The 17,324-nt window shown below is 44.7% G+C and overlaps 1 protein-coding gene across 1 annotated transcript in view; it reads left to right on the plus strand.

The window, feature by feature from the left end:
- Nucleotides 1–6,244: 6,244 nt before the first annotated feature.
- Nucleotides 6,245–17,324, plus strand: part of VIPR2 (vasoactive intestinal peptide receptor 2) — a 101,908-nt gene continuing 90,828 nt past the window's right edge. The window contains exons 1-2 of the mRNA XM_074985048.1: nucleotides 6,245–6,674; nucleotides 12,769–12,871. Coding sequence (XP_074841149.1) covers nucleotides 6,624–6,674; nucleotides 12,769–12,871 — 154 coding nt within the window. The 5' untranslated portion in view covers nucleotides 6,245–6,623. The remainder of the gene's footprint in view (nucleotides 6,675–12,768; nucleotides 12,872–17,324) is intronic.

A 17,324-nucleotide genomic window follows, 5' to 3' on the forward strand; every position in this document is an offset into this window, starting at 1 on the left:
GGGAAGTCATGTCTAACTAATCTATTAGAATTCTTTGAAGGGGTTAATAAACATGCGGACAAGGGGCACCCAGTGGACATAATATACCTAGGTTTCCAGAAAGCCTTTGACACGGTCCCACACCAAAGGCTTTTATGTAAATTAGGTGGTCATGGGATAGGAGGAAAGATCCTTTCATGGATCGGGAATTGGTTAAAAGACAGAAAACAAAGGGTGGGAATAAATGGTAAATTTTCACAATGGAGGAGGGTAACTAGTGGTGTTCCCCAGGGGTCAGTCCTGGGACCAATCCTGTTCAACTTGTTCATCAATGATCTAGAAAATGAGGTAAGCAGTGAGGTGGCAAAGTTTGCAGATGACACCAAGTTGTTCAGGACAGTCAAAACCAAAAGGGATTGTGAAGAACTACAAAAAGATCTCAGCAAACTGAGTGATTGGGCAGCAAAATGGCAAATGAAATTTAATGTGGGTAAGTGTAAGGTAATGCATGTTGGAAAAAATAACCCAAATTACACGTACTACATGATGGGGTCAAATTTAGCTACGACAGATCAGGAAAGGGATCTTGGAGTTATAGTGGATAGTTCTCTGAAGACATCCACACAGTGTGCAGCGGCAGTTAGTAAGGCAAATAGGATGTTAGGAATTATTAAAAAAGGGATCGATAATAAGACAAAAGATATCATACTTCCCCTATATAAAACTATGGTACGCCCACATCTTGAGTACTGCGTGCAGATGTGGTCTCCTCACCTCAAAAAAGATATATTGGCATTAGAAAAGGTTCAGAAAAGGGCGACTAAGATGATTAGGGGCTTGGAACGGGTCCCATATGGGGAGAGGCTAGAGAGACTGGGACTTTGAGTTTGGAAAAGAGGCGATTGAGGGGCGATATGATAGAGGTATATAAAATCATGAATGGTGTGGAGAAAATGAATATAGAAAAATTATTTACCTTTTCCCATAATATAAGAACTAGGGGACACCAAATGAAATTGATGGGTAGTAGGTTCGAAACTAATAAAAGGAAATTTTTCTTCACACAGCGCACAGTCAACCTGTGGAACATCTTGCCCGAGGAGGCTGTGAAGGCCAGGACTCTATTAGGGTTTAAAAACGAGCTTGATAAATTTTTGCAGGTTAGGTCCATAAATGGCTATTAGCCAGGGATAAAGTATGGTGCCCTAGCCATCAGAACAAGGGCAGGAGACGGATGGCAGGAGATAAATCACTTGATCATTGTCTTCTGTTCTCCTTCTCTGGGGCACCTGGCATTGGCCACCGTTGGCAGATGGGATGCTGGGCTGGATGGACCTTTGGTCTGACCCAGTATGGCCATTCTTATGTTCTTATGTTCTTATGAGAACAATAGGAAAGGCAGTACCACATCCCAGTCCCTTCCTTCCTTATATGCACGGTTAGCATGGATTTATATGTCATTAAATCTTTCAACTAGTCCAAATTTTTCTGGGTGATATGGAGCAGACTTTGTTTTACCCTGCATCCTTTAAAGAATATAGAGAATACAGTGGATATGAAATTTGACCCACCCTTGTAATAAAAGGAGTGCAGATGCCACTATTTCTGCTTCTATAATAGCTAGGGCCAAAGGCTCTGGGTATCTGTGGCAAAATCAACTGCCACCAATATATATTTTCCCCCATTTGTGCATAGCTTAGAGCAGGGGTAGCCAACCCACAGCTTTCAAGCCTTCAAATGCGGCTCCTCAGAGCCACACACCGGGAGTGCCACTGGCTTGCTCTCTGTACCATGTGGTGGGAGAAGCATGTGGCAGTGACACAGCTCTGGTGGCTCCTCTTCAGAGCCACATGCTGGGAGTGCCACCTGCCTGCTCCCCACACACGACCCAATGCGTGGTGGGAGAAGTGCCTGGCAGCAGTGGCAGTGGCGGCTCCAGTGAATTGCCAGCATGGAATGGGGGCGGGGGTGCCTGGCTCTGGGGTAAGGCATTCATAGAGCAGGGAGGTCTGGCAGTGGCTGGCTCTGGGCGAGTCTGGTCCTGGGGGTTGGGGAGGGCATTCAATTATAGCAGGTGAGTGGGGCTGGGAGTGCCTGGCTCTGGGGAGAGAGGGAGGCCATTCAGTTACAGTGGGGGTGCTTGGGGAAGCCTGGCTCTGGAGGATGGGCAGGGCATTGAGCCATGTATTATATACTTATTTTTATCTATCAACCTATAGATATATATCTATATTTACATAGATAGATTGATAGATAGATAAAAATAAATATATAATACATGGCTCTTTGCACTCTATCTATGGGTCTTCATCCCTAACTGGTTGGCCACCCCATCTTAGGGAATAGTCCAGTAATGATCACAACAACTCAATGGAAAACTTCTCCAATTAGTCAATGGTTGCAACTGGGCTTTGTGGAGATCTACAGACCCCTGCCCCTCATCCTTTTACCTTTTTTTCCTATGTAATGACTAATTCTTTGCATAAACTTCTAAAGATCTGTTTTGTCATGCTTCTTTTGGGGTTTTAAACGTACAACAGTATGATTCTGGTGTGATTTGAAACCTGAGCAGCACATGTTTCAGAGGGGTGGCTGAGTTAATTTGTAATAATAATAATAATAATAATAATAATAATAATAAGGAGTCCTGTGGCACATTAAAGACTAACACATTTATTTGGACTTAAGCTTTTGTGGGCAGGAGCTCACTTCATCAGATGCATGAAGTGGGAACTTCAATATATCAGGGATACACACACATGCAAAGATGGGAGTGTCACATTCAATTCAAACAGGGTGGGTGTGACCCACTGCCAACTGCTGATGAGAAAGTAAGAATACCAAAAGGGAAAAATTACTTTTTGTAGTGAGCTAGCTGCTCCCAGGCTCTATTCAGACTCAGTCTGATAGTGTTAAGTTTGCGTATGAATTCCAGCTCTGTAGTTTTACGCTGCAGTCTGGTTTTGAAGATTTTTGCTGAAATACGGCAACTTTCAAGTCTATTACTGAGTGTCCAGGGAAGCTGAAATGTTCTCTTACTGTTTTTTTAAATGCTATAATTCTTGATGTATGATTTCAGTCCATTATTCTTTTGTGTAGAGTTTGGTTTGGCCAATGTACATGGCAGAGGGGCATTGCTAGCTCAAGATGGTATAGCATGAATCTACCTTGCTACAAAAAATAACTTTCTCTCTTATTCTCACCTCTTCATCAGCTCTAGGGAGTAGGCCACATCCACCCTGATTGAACTGACCTCGTTAGCACTCGTCCTCCAAATAGTAATGTAACACTCCCATCTTTTTGTGTGTATATCCCTGCCAAACAGAAGTTTCCACTTCATGCATCAGATGAAATGTGCATCCATTCATCAATCATATACTCCCTCTCCTCTTCTTTACTCATCTCAGTTCATCACTAGTTGGCTTGCTCCTCTGTCTCATGTTTAGCCTTGGTTGCCTGGATTACCTCCATGCACCACTGTTGAACTTCAACTTCCACTGCTGCTTTTCTGGCTTGTGGTTTAGTTTCTTTTGCCACCTCTCAGATCCTTAGCTCTCCCGCTTGCCCTGCTGCTCATGTTCCTCCTGCTCCCAGAGAAGCTGTTTGTGCATGTCACCTCCAGGGGTTTAAGGCTGGCTAATTTTCTCACTGCAGTTTCTTGCTGCTGCTCAAAATCCTGAGTGACCTCCTTTTGCAGATCCTCCTCTGATTTCGCCTTACAGGAAACCATATTTCATACATACATCTCAAGCTGTTGTTTATTCTTTCTGTCTACTGACTCATTCATTCTGCTGTTTCTTTGGTTTTTTTGGGGCTCAGATGATGGAGCAAAGAATCCCAAATGGTAAGCTTACACTTTGCACCTTCCCTTTTGAATCAATTTAGGGTGTGTTTGTCAAGTATTTGGAGCGTGGACTGCAATTTATGGATACCAGTGTACCACTCTCGCAGTGATTATTCCATTGTGTCATTCTGAGGGGTCTACCCTGGACAGTAAGGGGCTCTGTCATTGCCTGTCCTGTAACCTTAGTTGCCTTAATGCTGTGCAGTTATGGTTCAATCCTCTGAGACCAGTAACCTGCCCACAAGTACTAGCTAGACTACTTACTCCTTTTTGGGAGATACCAACATTCCTTCTCCCTCACGAGTCTGCCATTCTTAAGGTGACCATCTGTACCGTTTTCCCCAGGACAGTCCCTTATTTAAGTTGTCCCACAGGTGTCCTGATAAGAAAATGGGCAAAGTGGCCCATATTTTCTGGGAATCCTGTTCCCTGACAGGCAGTGTCTCAAAGCAGCAGTCTCTGCTGCCAGGCAGCCCCATTGCAGGGCAACTGCTCAGTTCTCTGGCACACTGTTGATTGAAGCAGCACCCCTACTGCCAGGGAACTCCTCTGTGGGGAGGCTGCCCTGTTACCTGGTGCCCTGTGCCTCAGGGCAGCAGCTCCTTCTGCAAGGGAGCACCTGCGTGGGGAAGCTGCCCTATTCCCTGGCACCCCATGGTGTCAGCCATTGCAAGCAAAGCTCTGCCGTGGGGCAGCTGCCTCATTCCCGGGTGCCCTACAATTAGGGGAGACAGCTCCCCTTCCAGGGAGCCCCTCCATGGGATGCCTGTCTCGTTCCCTGGCACCCTGTGGCTCAGTGAGGCAGCTCCTGCTGTGGGGAAGCTCCTCCATAGCTCTGTTCCCTGCTCCACTCCACTGCTGGGAAGCTGGGAAGCCCCTATTCTTAGAGACCCCACCCTCCCACCAAAAGGTTGCCAAGCCCCCATCCTCTGCTTCCCCTCAATGGGAGGCTGTGGAGCCCCCAACCTCAGTGCCTCACCATGGGGAAGCAGCATCCATCACCCAGGAGCCCTGACCTGGGAGAGCATCTCCGGAGACAAGTGTCCTGTATTTGCCATAGGGCAATGTGGTCACACTAGTCACTCCCTATTCTGGATAAAAAGATAATAGAGAAATGAAGCTCATCATTGGAGTGCCCTGCCAGTGAAAATTGTTTTCCACCCCAGCATAGAGAGTACATTTCTAAAGTTTGCCGATGATTCCAAGCTGAGAGGGATTGCAAGCAGTGTTCCCTGTAAGCTGTGGACTTGTGTGACCCTATAGGAGAAATTCTGATGCCACCCAGCTGATTAGTGGAGCACCCACAAAACAGGGTTGTGTTTCTCTGGGTGGTGCACATTCACATATGCATCAGTGCACATAAAAACTGATTCTGCACATGGATGGAAAAACTAGACGGAATATTGGTTACAAGTGCTTTTGGAGGACAAGATTAAAGTACAAACTGGAAGAAATTGTCTGAAGTCAAGGGATGAAATGCAATAAGGACAAATGCAAAGTACTTCTTTTAGGAAGGCACCACCAGTTGCCCACTGCTAACTGGGAAAATGAGTGCTTAGGAAGGAGTACTGCAGAAAGGGACTTGGGATTATAAGGAAACACAAGCTAAATATGAGTAAACAGCATAACACTGAAAATAAAGTGACCATCATTTTAGGAGGCATCAGCAAGAGGGTAAAGAAAGAAACAAGAAGGAATTTTTTCACTCTGCTCTGGGCTGGTAAAGCCTCAGCTGAAGTACTGCGTTCACTTCTCAGTGCCACATTGCATAACAATATGCACAAATGGAGAAAGTCCAGAGAAAAGCCACAGAAGTAATTAGAAATCTAGAAAGCATGACCTATGAAAAAAGACTGAAAAGACGGGGTTGTTTAGTCTAGAGAACATAAGATTGAAGGGGGTATAACGGTGTGCCAGAACACAGAAGATTATTGTAAGGAGGAGAATGAAAAATTGCTCTTAAACTTCTGAGGATAGGACAAGAAGTAAGGGGAAATAAATTGTAGCAGCGGTGGTTTAGGTTGGGCATTAAGCAAAACTGCCTAAACCAGGGGTTTTATGGAATCCCCAGCAGTGGAGGTTTTCGAGAACAGGTTGGTAAACACCTTTCAACAATGGTCTAGTCGAGGCTCCTACCTCAGGGCCTGGACTTACTGAGATCCTTTCCAGTCCTACATTTCTAAGGTTCTGTGCCTCCCCCCTCGCCCCATTAAGAGGCCCCGGGCTCTGTGGAAGCCAAGGCAAGGCATTGCTCATGCCTCCACAGCCTGCATCCCAGGGCTCTCTGGGGGTAGGAGGGTTGTCCATAGGTGGCTCAGGGCTGGCAGGGGGAGTGGCCAATGTTCCCTCATAGGTAGCCCAGACCTGGGGGGGCGTGGCCCAGGCTCCCCCATAGGTGGCCCAGAGCTGGGCGACGAGGATCTGCCATACCCCCGCCCGTGGCGCAGGACCTTGCCCGTCTCGCGGAGGGGCAGGCGCTGGGGTCGGAGTCGAGGGCGCCCAGGCGCGGGGAAGGCGGGAAGCCAGGCAGAGCCGAGAGGAGGAGCTGCCCGCCGCAGCGGCGGCGGGGCGCAGGCGGTGTCACTCGGGGCTGGGAGCTGGGCGCGCAGGAGCTGCCGGACGGCCCGGGGAGTGGCTGGGAGGCAGCAGCGGGGCAGGTGCCGAGTGGCTGCGGCTGAGTCCCGGCCCGAGGGCGGCTCTCCCGCGGCCCTTATGCGTCTGGCCCGGGCGCGCTCTGCTGCTTCGCGGGCCGCCTTTGGAGCCCGCCTGCGCCCGCCGCGCCGCACCGCGCCCGGCCGGGATGGGGAACCTGCTGCTCCTGCTCCTCGCCGCCTGCGGGAGCGCGAGGCCGGTAAGTCCGCCGCCGGCGCGACACAGCCCAGATGCCAAGCGGGGCAGCGGGCTCTAGACCCCGCGGGGCACAAACCCTGGGCCGGGTCGGCGTGGGGTGTCCCCGCCGGGGCGCCCCAGCCTGTGATCGGACTTGCGCGCTCCACGCGGAGCCAGGAAGTCCCTGGGGCCCCGCTGGACGCTCTGCAGCGGGAGCGCGGTCCTGTGCCCCCTGGCGGGCGGGGAACAGCAGCGCCAGGGCAGCTGGAAAGCAAGCGGGCGCGTGGGACTGGCCGCAGCTGACCGCGGATCAGCGCCGGGACCCAGGAGCGGGCCGGGCCCGTCTCAGCCAGGCGCACCTCGGGGCAGGCGCTGCAGCCGCGCTGGGCTCGGGTGGCTCCTGCAAACGCCCAGGCTGGTAACCGAAAAGCGGGTGTCTCCGTGCATTAAAGGGCCCTGGGTCCCGATCCTGCCCCGCTTAGCTCCAGAGAAGGAGCCTCGAGCTGTGTGGAGCGGGGCCACAGGGAGAGCGGGCGAGCAGCGCGCCTATGCTGCGTTACTTACACTCTGGCGTGCGGGTGTGGGCACATCCAGGGAGAGACGGCCCGGCAGTGTTACACTGCTACGTGGGGGCTGCCCCATCTAGCGTGGTGATGTAGCGAACCCCCTGAATCCGAGTGTTCTTCCCTTGGGGTTTCAGTAAACCTCGGAGCCAACGTCTGCTCTCGTTTACACCCCAGCGAAGCCAGAATAATGCAATTGATTTAAGGGGAGTTGTGCTTATTAACACCATGGAGTGAGAGCATCATTTGGCCCTTTCTATTATTCTGATGAGCTACTTTTTCTGGTATTTTTAACATATTCAAATAAAAAAGGGGAAACGGTCCCCTAGCAGAGGCTTGGGAGATTTCTTGGAGTATTGGCAGAGGAGAGTTTGAAGTAGTTATCATGTATGGCTGAAGAGTTTTATTCTGTGGAGTGTGTTGATCTGTTATGGTCTTACTGTAAAAATGATGCTGTTTAACTTCTATGCTGTGGATGTAATAATAATTACACTAAAAATCCTTAAAAATCTTTGGTTTAACTGCATTTAAAACTGTTGTTTATTGACCATGTTATTAACTAATTCATGACTTAACCGGAGACACACACAGGCATCTGACCACAGAATAGTCACCTTCTCTGCTTTTATAAATTGACAAATAAGGACTATTGTGCACAAAAACTCAGTAATCCCTATTGATGGTAAATGCAAAATGACTGTCAGAAGCAATTTTTTTGTATCGCAGGTGCCTGAAAAAAATGATTTATTAATGGGGATGCTAATAGACACTAAACTATAGTACCCAGTTAATTTGTACCAATGCACAGGTCTATAGTCACTTCTTATATAAACTAATCATTGGTAGAGTGGCGGGGGGGGAGAGACCCTAAAAGATCAATCAATAGTACTGTGCAGGATTGGGCCCTAAACTTTATAACACTGTGAGTACCTCTCAATTGAAGTGGTTCCTATACTGTACCAGAAAATGGATGCTGTTAAATATCTGATATGCTTTTGAAAAAGTATTGCAGTAGGAGTCGTCTTTGGGCACTATTGAATTGTATTTTCTCAAAGGAGTAACCTTCTCTGTTAAATCTCAGTTTATGGAATCTTTTCAATCGTGGGATTGAAGCTGTTTCACAAGTTTCTTTGCCAAAGTGTTTACACTTTAATTTATACACTCCATTAGTGGCTCTCCATTAAATTGTTATTTACAAGTCACACTAGCATTAATAATAAATGAGTATGAAATCTTTTGCAGAATAGCAAATGTTTGCAGACTGTCAAATGAACACATTATAAAAAGGATAACACATCACAAAATACACTGGCTGTGTCTACACTAGCAAGTTCTTTCGAAAGATTTTTCAAAAGAAGGGGGCTTTTTCAAACGATCCCGCAGAGCATCTATACACAAAATGTGTTCTTTCTAAAGTAAATAAAAAAAATGTGGTCCTCCTTTCGAAATTGCTCTTCATTTCCCATTTGAGGAAGAGTGGTCCCTTTCAAAACAAAATGTGTGTAAACACCTTGCAGGCCTTTTTTTTCAAAGGTGCAGTTCTCATGGGACTTATTTTTCGATCCTTGGCCCGTTCTTTCGAAAGAGTGGAGGCTTTATGGACACTTTCTTTCAAAAGAGGAGCTCACTCTTTTGATCCACTTTTTTGTGTGTGGATGCACTCTTTCAAAAGAAGTTCTTTTGGAAGAGATCTTCCAGAAGGGCTTCTTTCAAAAGATCTTTGTAATGTAGCCATAGCTACTTTGTTTATTCTGAGTTTCTTGACTACTGGGACAGGGACTGTATCTTCATGTAAGTTTATACAGCACCTAGTGCAATCCCATTTGGGGCCCCAGTCCTGACAGGGAATTTTGAGTGCTGCTAAAATACGGATAAGGAGTAATAATGATACTTGCAGATTATTTTATTTAATTTATCATAGCCCTTTAGAAACACTAACCTATACTAGGGATCTATTGAGCTTAGCACTGTGGATATACAGAGTAAGAGAAAGTGCCTGCTCTGAAAAGCTTATGATTTTAAATAGAAAATATGGAAGAAAAGTGGGGGAAAGGAAGTACCATTTCTGTTTTACAAATGGGAAACTGAGATTAATGCAGTCCTTAGATGCATCAGGTAAGGTATTTACAGTAAGAGGCAGGTAAGTATTAGTACCATTATACAAGGCACTGGTGAGACCTCATCTGGAATATTATGTTCAGGTCTGGTCTCCCATGTTTAAGATAGAAGAATTTAACTCAGAACAGGTGTAGAGAAGGTCTACTAGGATGATCAGAGGAATGTAAAACCTGCCTTGTGCCCAAAGAGACTCAAAGACCTTGCATAGTTTAGCCTGCTTTTTATAAATACAGAAGAAGGATAAATTCCAGGATGCATTATTTAAATTAAACACCAATGATGACAGAAGAATAAATAAAAACTGATGGCCAATAAGTTTTGTCTTGAACATAGTTAAAGATTTCTAACCATCAGGGTAGTGAAATTCTGGAACAGCCTTCCAATGGCAATGCTGGTGGCAAAAAATCTAACTGGTGTCAAGGCTGATCAGGATATGTTTATGGCGGGGAAGGTAGGATGAGACTGCCTACAGCAGCATGTAGCCGATATGTCACTGTTAGTAGCAAATATCTCCACTGCCCAGTGATGGAACCCTAGAAGTGGAGAACTCTGAATTGCAACAGAGGAGGTTTCCCCAGGCATCTGGAAGATGAGTCTTACCTACACACTCAGAGCCTAACTGAGCACCATGTTTGGAATCAGGAAGGAATTTTCTGCCAGGTCAAATTGTCACCAAAACTGAGGTAGGAGGAGGCTCTCCTTTCTCTGCAGTGTGCGGCATGGGCACTTACAGGTCTATATTAGTGTAGAAGGTGGATTCTGTGTAAGTTATGAAGTCTTTAAATCGTGATTGGAAGACTTCTGTAACTCAGCCAAAGGTCACGGGTCTATTACAAGAGTGTGTGAGTGGAGGTCTGTGGCCTGCAATGAGGTCAGATTAGATGACCGTGATGGTCTCTTCTGGCCTTAAACGGTATGTCTACACAGCAGTGTACATACAGGCCTAATTTACCTTGTGTCCACATACCAATTGTGTTAATCTGGGGCTCAGACCTAGGGTCTCAAGCTCCTGCAGGAATGGAGGGTCCAAGCCCATGTTAAACTGTAATACTGGTCTTGCTTTCTGGTATGCGCACAGCCCAGGCTTGACTTGGGTCCCCAGTGTCCTCCAGATATGTCTGAGGCCTTTGGGGGAACTTCCTTAGTCCTATCTATGCTGACAGTCTATGGTGCAGCAGTTTGTTGCACTCTACTGGAAACAGAAGCTGTTTGCAAAGTCAGCGTTAACCCATTGCCTACTGAACACCGATCTGCAAGCATGCTATAAGAGAGCCTGCAGGGTTTTCAACAGAGACATCACAGAATCCTAGCGCTGCAAGAGATCTTAGGAGGTCATCAGGTCTAATCCCCTGCCCAAAGCAGGACCAACCCTAACTAAATCACCCCAGCCGGGACTATGTCAAGCTGGCCCTAAAAACCCTCTAGGGGTAGAGATTCCACCATCTTTCTAAGTAACGCATTCCAGTGCTTCACCACCCTCCTGGTGAAGTATTTTTCCTAATAGAAAACCAGAAGATTTTTGTGAAGACAGCTGCTTCCTGGTCACAAGAGCACAGCCTAATATTTGGTCACTGTTCTGCCTCCCAGTCCAAAGCTCTGGCTGGCTGTGCCACTCAGTCTGCCTCCTCCCCTGCCAGCCTTGCTGCTCTGCTCCTGCAACCCTGCGTGCAGACCCCCACCCGCCCCATGGAGCTACTCCCCCCTCCAATTGAGGGATGGAGGGTGCAGGTCCTTGGACTGTTTAGGGTACAAAAATCATAAGGGCAGCCTTGCCTACAGTGCGACATATTTATAGGGCTAGAATGTCAGCAATGGAGGGAAGAGCAGATAATCTGCGATAGTTATTTTGATTTGGCTCTGTATACCTCAGTATGGACATCAAAGTCCTAGGTTTCAGCATGGGTCAGAAAATTCTTATCCTGGAGTTAAAATGCAGAATATTCTCATGCCCAGGGTTCACTGACATGGGTCAGCTGACTCAAGTCCCCCTAACACTCGGCTTACCTTGCTGTGTAGTCAAAGCCTATGAGGTACTCAGAATGAGGGGCAAGTTTTCAGATTTGCTTAACTCTCATGAACTCAGGTTGTGATCCTCTGGTCAGATTGAATAGAACACTCAGTCCTCTCTGATTCTTTGTAAATCTTGTCTTAATGGACTTGTCCACAGTCAAACAGGAGGTCTTCAGTACAACCAAAAGTTAAACTTAGATCTCCTGACCCATTCCACTGCCTGAAATCCAAGCCTCTACCTCCTCTCATTGATTTATGGTACTTTATAGTGTACCAGCTAATGTTTTAATGAAGTAATAGTGCCTTGTAAATTAGGTGTTGTTACAGGACTCTACTATTTGCTGACAAGGGGAAAGAAAGGCTGCTGCTTTGTGTAAATTACAAAATGTGCAGATGATTGAACAGTTCATCAAAGTCTTACTGCTGTACAATTTTGTTTCATTTGCTTAATCTTACTGCTTTGCTCCTGAAGACTAAAGTGAATTACTATTCCTAAATGCTTTGTTATCCCTACATCTCAATTCTACCAACATTTCCATCTTTACCTTGCAGCTTGTCAACTGATAACAGTGACCTATTCCATTCAGACTCCCTGTGAGATTCCTGAGTTCTTTTCTCCAATTTGTCTACTGCGCTGCCTGCCATGATTTTGTGGACTTTATTTTTTTTTTTTAAATCACTGTTTGTAGTTCTCCTTCCTCTAGCTTCAGTCTAGATAACTGTCCGTGCTCAGGACCAGAGACCTTCCCTTTTTGACTATCTTGAAAGTGCCTGGCATTCTGGAGGCAGTACTATAAGCAAAACCTAATAGTAAAAACACAGCTCTGTTTTAAAATAAGTTTCCCACTGCACACTACTTGCTTAAATCAAAGCATCTGTTATGAAGCATTGTGAGCCCAAGGAATTAATGATTGCTCTATGACAAAGGAAAGCAAATGTTAGTTCATTAAACATGGTTTAAAGATCACGCAGTTTAATTGCTGGACACATACAGTGATGCACATTCAGCTTTTCTAAAATTAAGCTGTTTTCTTTTAAAAAATCAAAGATGTACTTGTTGCCCTGCTTTATACTACATAGCTTTGATTCAGATTGCAACACTGCCTTTCCATAGGGTTGGAGTGTGTGTGGGGGGTCAGTTTCACAGAAGAATGTTGATAAATACACTATAGTGTCAAGGATTTTGTTTTGTAACCATCACTGGTTTGTGAATTCTGCAGAAAGGAGTTGAGGAGGACTTCTTTTTATGGAAGAGTTATTTTATGTTTCATTTTGAAAAGCCAAACTGAGAAAAGACTGGCACACACCTAAATGCTTAAAATGACTAATAAAAATTGTGGATTCTTCAATTGGTAGTTGCAGCTGTCATGGAACATTTTAATTAAAATGCTTTAAGACCCAGGCCTGTTTGTTCTTTTTGAACAGGTGAATGGCATCCATCCAGAATGCAGATTTCAGCTGGAGATGCATGAAGAGGAAATAAGATGTAGGGAACTTGAAAACAGTGTCAAAACAGTGGCATATAACGGTAAGAAAAAGATGTGCTGCAGTGCGCGGAGAGCTTGGGAATGAAAAAAAAAGATCCTTTATTCATCAGTGCTGTTGAACTTCTTTGGCAGTTAAAAATCACATTTTCAGATTTTACCTGTACTGTGACTGTACATTTATGGATTAGATAACTCATGCTAACTTTGTATTGAAAGTAAAAACTAAGGATGACAGACTTAGGGTTCTGATGCACAAAGCACTTCACAAACAGGATCAAAATCATCCTTGATGTATCACCATTGAAATCTATGTAATTATACCAAAGGTGAATTTAGACCTCAGTTGTAAATGAAACACAGCCCCCTCAATTTTCTGGATACAGTAACATTTAAAATATGTACATACAGTTTACTGTACTTCACAGAGGAGAAAGGGAGAAGAAAGTGACTTGTAATTAGATTTCATGAAGAGAAGACAAGTTTGAGGATTTTTGGTTTGTTTGTTTGTTTTAAGTAGTTAGGGGATTTTTCTCTGCAGCTAGAATATGACAGGAAGGTAAAGTGATCGGAAAACACATAAAAATGTATGGCATTTTCCTTGCAAGGAGGGGTCCGCAACAAGACCACCTCTACACTGAGCAAACAAAAGAGCTTTAATACCTTTCAGTATGAGCATAAGAAAGACACCCTGGAGTTTCAGTGTGAAAACAATAAATCCAGTATTGCAAAGAAAAAGCAGGTTGTGTTTTTTAAATAAAGTTCTGCTTCAGGGCCTCCATTCTAGATATTTTAATACTACAATTTATTATTTGTAGGTAAGGTGTCATTCAGCTGGAAGAATGTTTATAGTATTTATATTTTATTTGAATTATTAGTATTTTATGATAGTACATTTGTATAAGATTTATGTCCAGAAGCACCAGCAAGGAAAGAGCTCTCTGTACTCCCTGCATTGATGGAAAGGGAAAAGTGTGGCTATAAGATACCTTTTTTGCACAGATAGCCTACCACCGTTTTTTTCATGGTGTTTGAGATGAACTTTGGGGTTTTCCCTCTCAAGGAGGGAAAAAAAGAGATATTGCCTTGTGGCAAAAATGTTCATTTCACATGCTGGCTAGGAAATTTGCCATTTCCACAAAAAAATAAAAATAAAAATTTTCATGGGTAATTACGATTTCTAACTTGGAAAAAAATTAAATTAAATGTCCTGAATTTAAATTTCATTTTTTAATCTGGTACAGCACATTTTATTTTGAATCAGTTCAACCAAAAATGAAACTGCATTTCCCTGTCAGCAAATGGCCTTCTGGAATTGTAGTTCTGGCCCCAATGCCCTCTTATGGCCTTCAAGGATTACAGCTCCCATAATGGAAGGTGTATTTCCTGCTGACTGAGCCATGTAGTCCATAACAGTTCTCTTCTCCCCTGCGCAACATCTGTCCCCAGTCCCCTGTACCCCCTAAACTTTCCAAATTATCAGGTGTCAGCAGTGTCACTTTACCATCTGTAACAATTTGCGCACTCACCAGCACTTCACCCCTGCTGGTCTGCCTGGAAATTTGCTCTTCCAGCCCTGGAGCATGCCCCTTTTGGCTGGTGTTTCACCTTCAGTTACCTATTTTCTTCACCACCACTTCAGGCTGTGTCCTTACCAGCCCAACAAGCCCTTTCCGCCATGGTACTGCCTTATGGCAGAGCCCGCATGCACTAGTATCTTGCCCTCAAAGGGCTTGTCTACACTACCACCCTCCTTCGAAGGAAAGATGGTAAGAAGGGTGTTGGGAGTTTACTAATGAAGTGCTGCACTGCATACGCGCCTAGCCATGGCTCACCTGCCGGTACTTCGAAGTGCCAGGCTAATATCAAAGTCCCTTTACTCCTCAAAATTACTTCCTCAAAATTTTGTGGAGTAAAGGGACTTCGAAGTTCCCCTGGCACTTTGAAGTCCTGGCGGGTGAGCCACAGCTAGACGCGAGCCGGTACTTTGAAGTTTAAAACTTCGAAGTTGCTGCTGGGGGGAATTTGCTTAATGAGGTGCTGCGTATGCAGCGCAGCACTTCATTAATAAACTCACAACGCCCTACTTACCATCCTCCCTTCGAAGGAGGGTGGTAGTGTAGACATAGCTCAGGAGAACCCCAAACTCTTTTACCCACCTTGCCTCAGTGACCCACAGCCAGTTATCACATAGGCCAGTGTTTCTCTACTGGGGGTACATGTACAGTTGGGGATACACTGAGGTCTTCCGGGAGGTGCATCAGTTCCTCCAGATATTTGCCTAGTTTTACACCAGGCTACATAAAAACACTAGTAAAGTCAGTACAGTCAAAAAGTTCATTCAGACAATTACTTGTTTCTACTGCTTCATATGCCTTATGCTGAAACGTAAGTACAATATTTCTGTTCCAATTCATTTATTGGGTAAGATGGTAGAAAGGCAACAAGTTTTCAGTAGTCTTCTGTGATATTTTTCTATGTTTGTGTAAGTAGTTTTTAAGTGAAATGTAACTTGGTGATGTGCAAAACAAATCTGACTCCTGTAAAGGATACAGTAATCTGGAGCAGTTGAATGGCACCTATTTCAAGACCTCAGATTACCTTAGGACTGTATTTTTTAACTAGTGGTACACATACCCTTAAGGGTATGTGAGAGAAGTCTGGGTGTACCTATACATTTTTTTAAAGGAGTACTTTATTAAAAAACGGTCGAGAAGCACTGATCTAACCCCTGCTTTATGGGCAAACTGCAGTCTTGAAATGACCACTCGTCGTCAGCAAGGAGGTGTGGACCTGCTGCTTTTTTCTTCCCTGGATGCCTCCCTGCAGTCCTAGTACCCCTCAGGCCTTGAAAGCAAGGCCTCAGCCTGGGAGTTTGCCTGGTTAGAGCTTGCTGGCACTGCTATGTCTCTAATACCCTCTCTAACTTAACAGACAGCCAAGTCCTTCCTGCTCTGCAGTTTGAGCAAGAGTGCCCCCCTAGGCTTCTCAGCCCCTGTTTGTACTGCATTAGCCAGGCCCTGATTGGGTGCTACCTGCCCTCACTGATTGGTCCACGATTCTAGCACTCTCATCAGAGTGGTGTGACTTTCCCAATAAATCATCCATGACCCCTATTTCATGATCTTCTGAATGTCACTTACATCAGTGGTTCTCAATCAGGGGGTACGTGTACCCTTGGGTTTACCCAGAGGTCTTCTAGGAAGTACTCAACTCGTCTAAATGTTTGTGTAGGTTTACAATAGGCTTCTTGAAAAATAACTAGAAAAATCAGTGTAGACTAAAATTTCATACTTGCTTATGCTGCTCTCTATATCATACACTGACATGTAATTACAATATTTGTATTCCGGTTGTTTGTTTTTGTCATTATGGATGGTAAAATGAGAAAATAAGCACTTTTTCAGTGTAAAAACAAAAAGCAGTCAAGTAGCACTTTAAAGACTAGCAAAATGGTTTATTAGGTGAGCTTTCATGGGACAGACCCACTTCTTCAGACCATAGCCAGACCAGAACAGACTCAATATTTAAGGCACAGAGAAACAAAAACAGTAAGCAAGGAGGACAAATCAGAAAAAAGATAATCAAGGTGAGCAAATCAGAGAGTGGAGGGGTGGGGGGGAAGATCAAGAATTAGATTGAGCCAATGTAGTGTGCAGTCACGCTTTTGTATTTTTATGTCTGATTTTGTAAGTAAGTAGTTTTTAAGTGAGGCGAAACTTGAAGGTATGCAAGACAAATCAAATTTCAGAAGTGGGTACAGCAGTCTGGGAAGGCGGAGAACTACTGTCTTAGATTTTAGTGTGTGATCCCTAGACTACATGTTCACATATGCCTATGCCTGCAATAGCAGTCAAAAGCAACAGATTTATCTATCATTTCTCCTTTTGATTAATCTAGCTTAGGCATTGGGAGTTCAGTTGTAAAAACTATCAAACATGAATATCTGTTCCAAGAAAATTTCCACAGAAATCAATTGTCTACTCCTAGATTCTGTATTCACAGTGAAATTGTTTTATGGAAATAAGTGTTCAGGGAAGACACTGACATGAAAAATACTAGTGTGTAGCCAAATGTGAAATGTTTACTAAGCCTGCTTAAATAATTAATCTTAACTTATTAAATTCACTGGGGGCTGTTCAAGCATACAGACTCAGTGAACTTCCAAGTACACCTGAGCTGTACTCTGATACTGGACTGGTCCAAGGAGGAGGTCCTGGCTATCAATTTCAGCTGCCTTTGACTTTTTGGAGAGGAAGTGCTAATGTGTTGCTTTGACTTTTTTGGAGGAGTTTCCTTTCGCCAGGTTCTCCAAGCTCTCCTACCACAATTTGATGGTGGGCTCTGCTAAGGAATCTGCATGCTTCTTCTCATGCTTCGTATGGAAGAAGAACTGTTGACAGTGCAGCTTCAGTGCAGTAGGGCAGAGGGGACCCAGCAGTGGAAGAAGGGCTTGCACATGTAATTACGTAGTAGACTGGAACTTAACTGGAAATT

Source organism: Carettochelys insculpta, chromosome 2 (genome assembly GCF_033958435.1).
Source record: "Carettochelys insculpta isolate YL-2023 chromosome 2, ASM3395843v1, whole genome shotgun sequence".
In the NCBI taxonomy this organism is placed as follows: Eukaryota; Metazoa; Chordata; order Testudines; family Carettochelyidae; genus Carettochelys; species Carettochelys insculpta.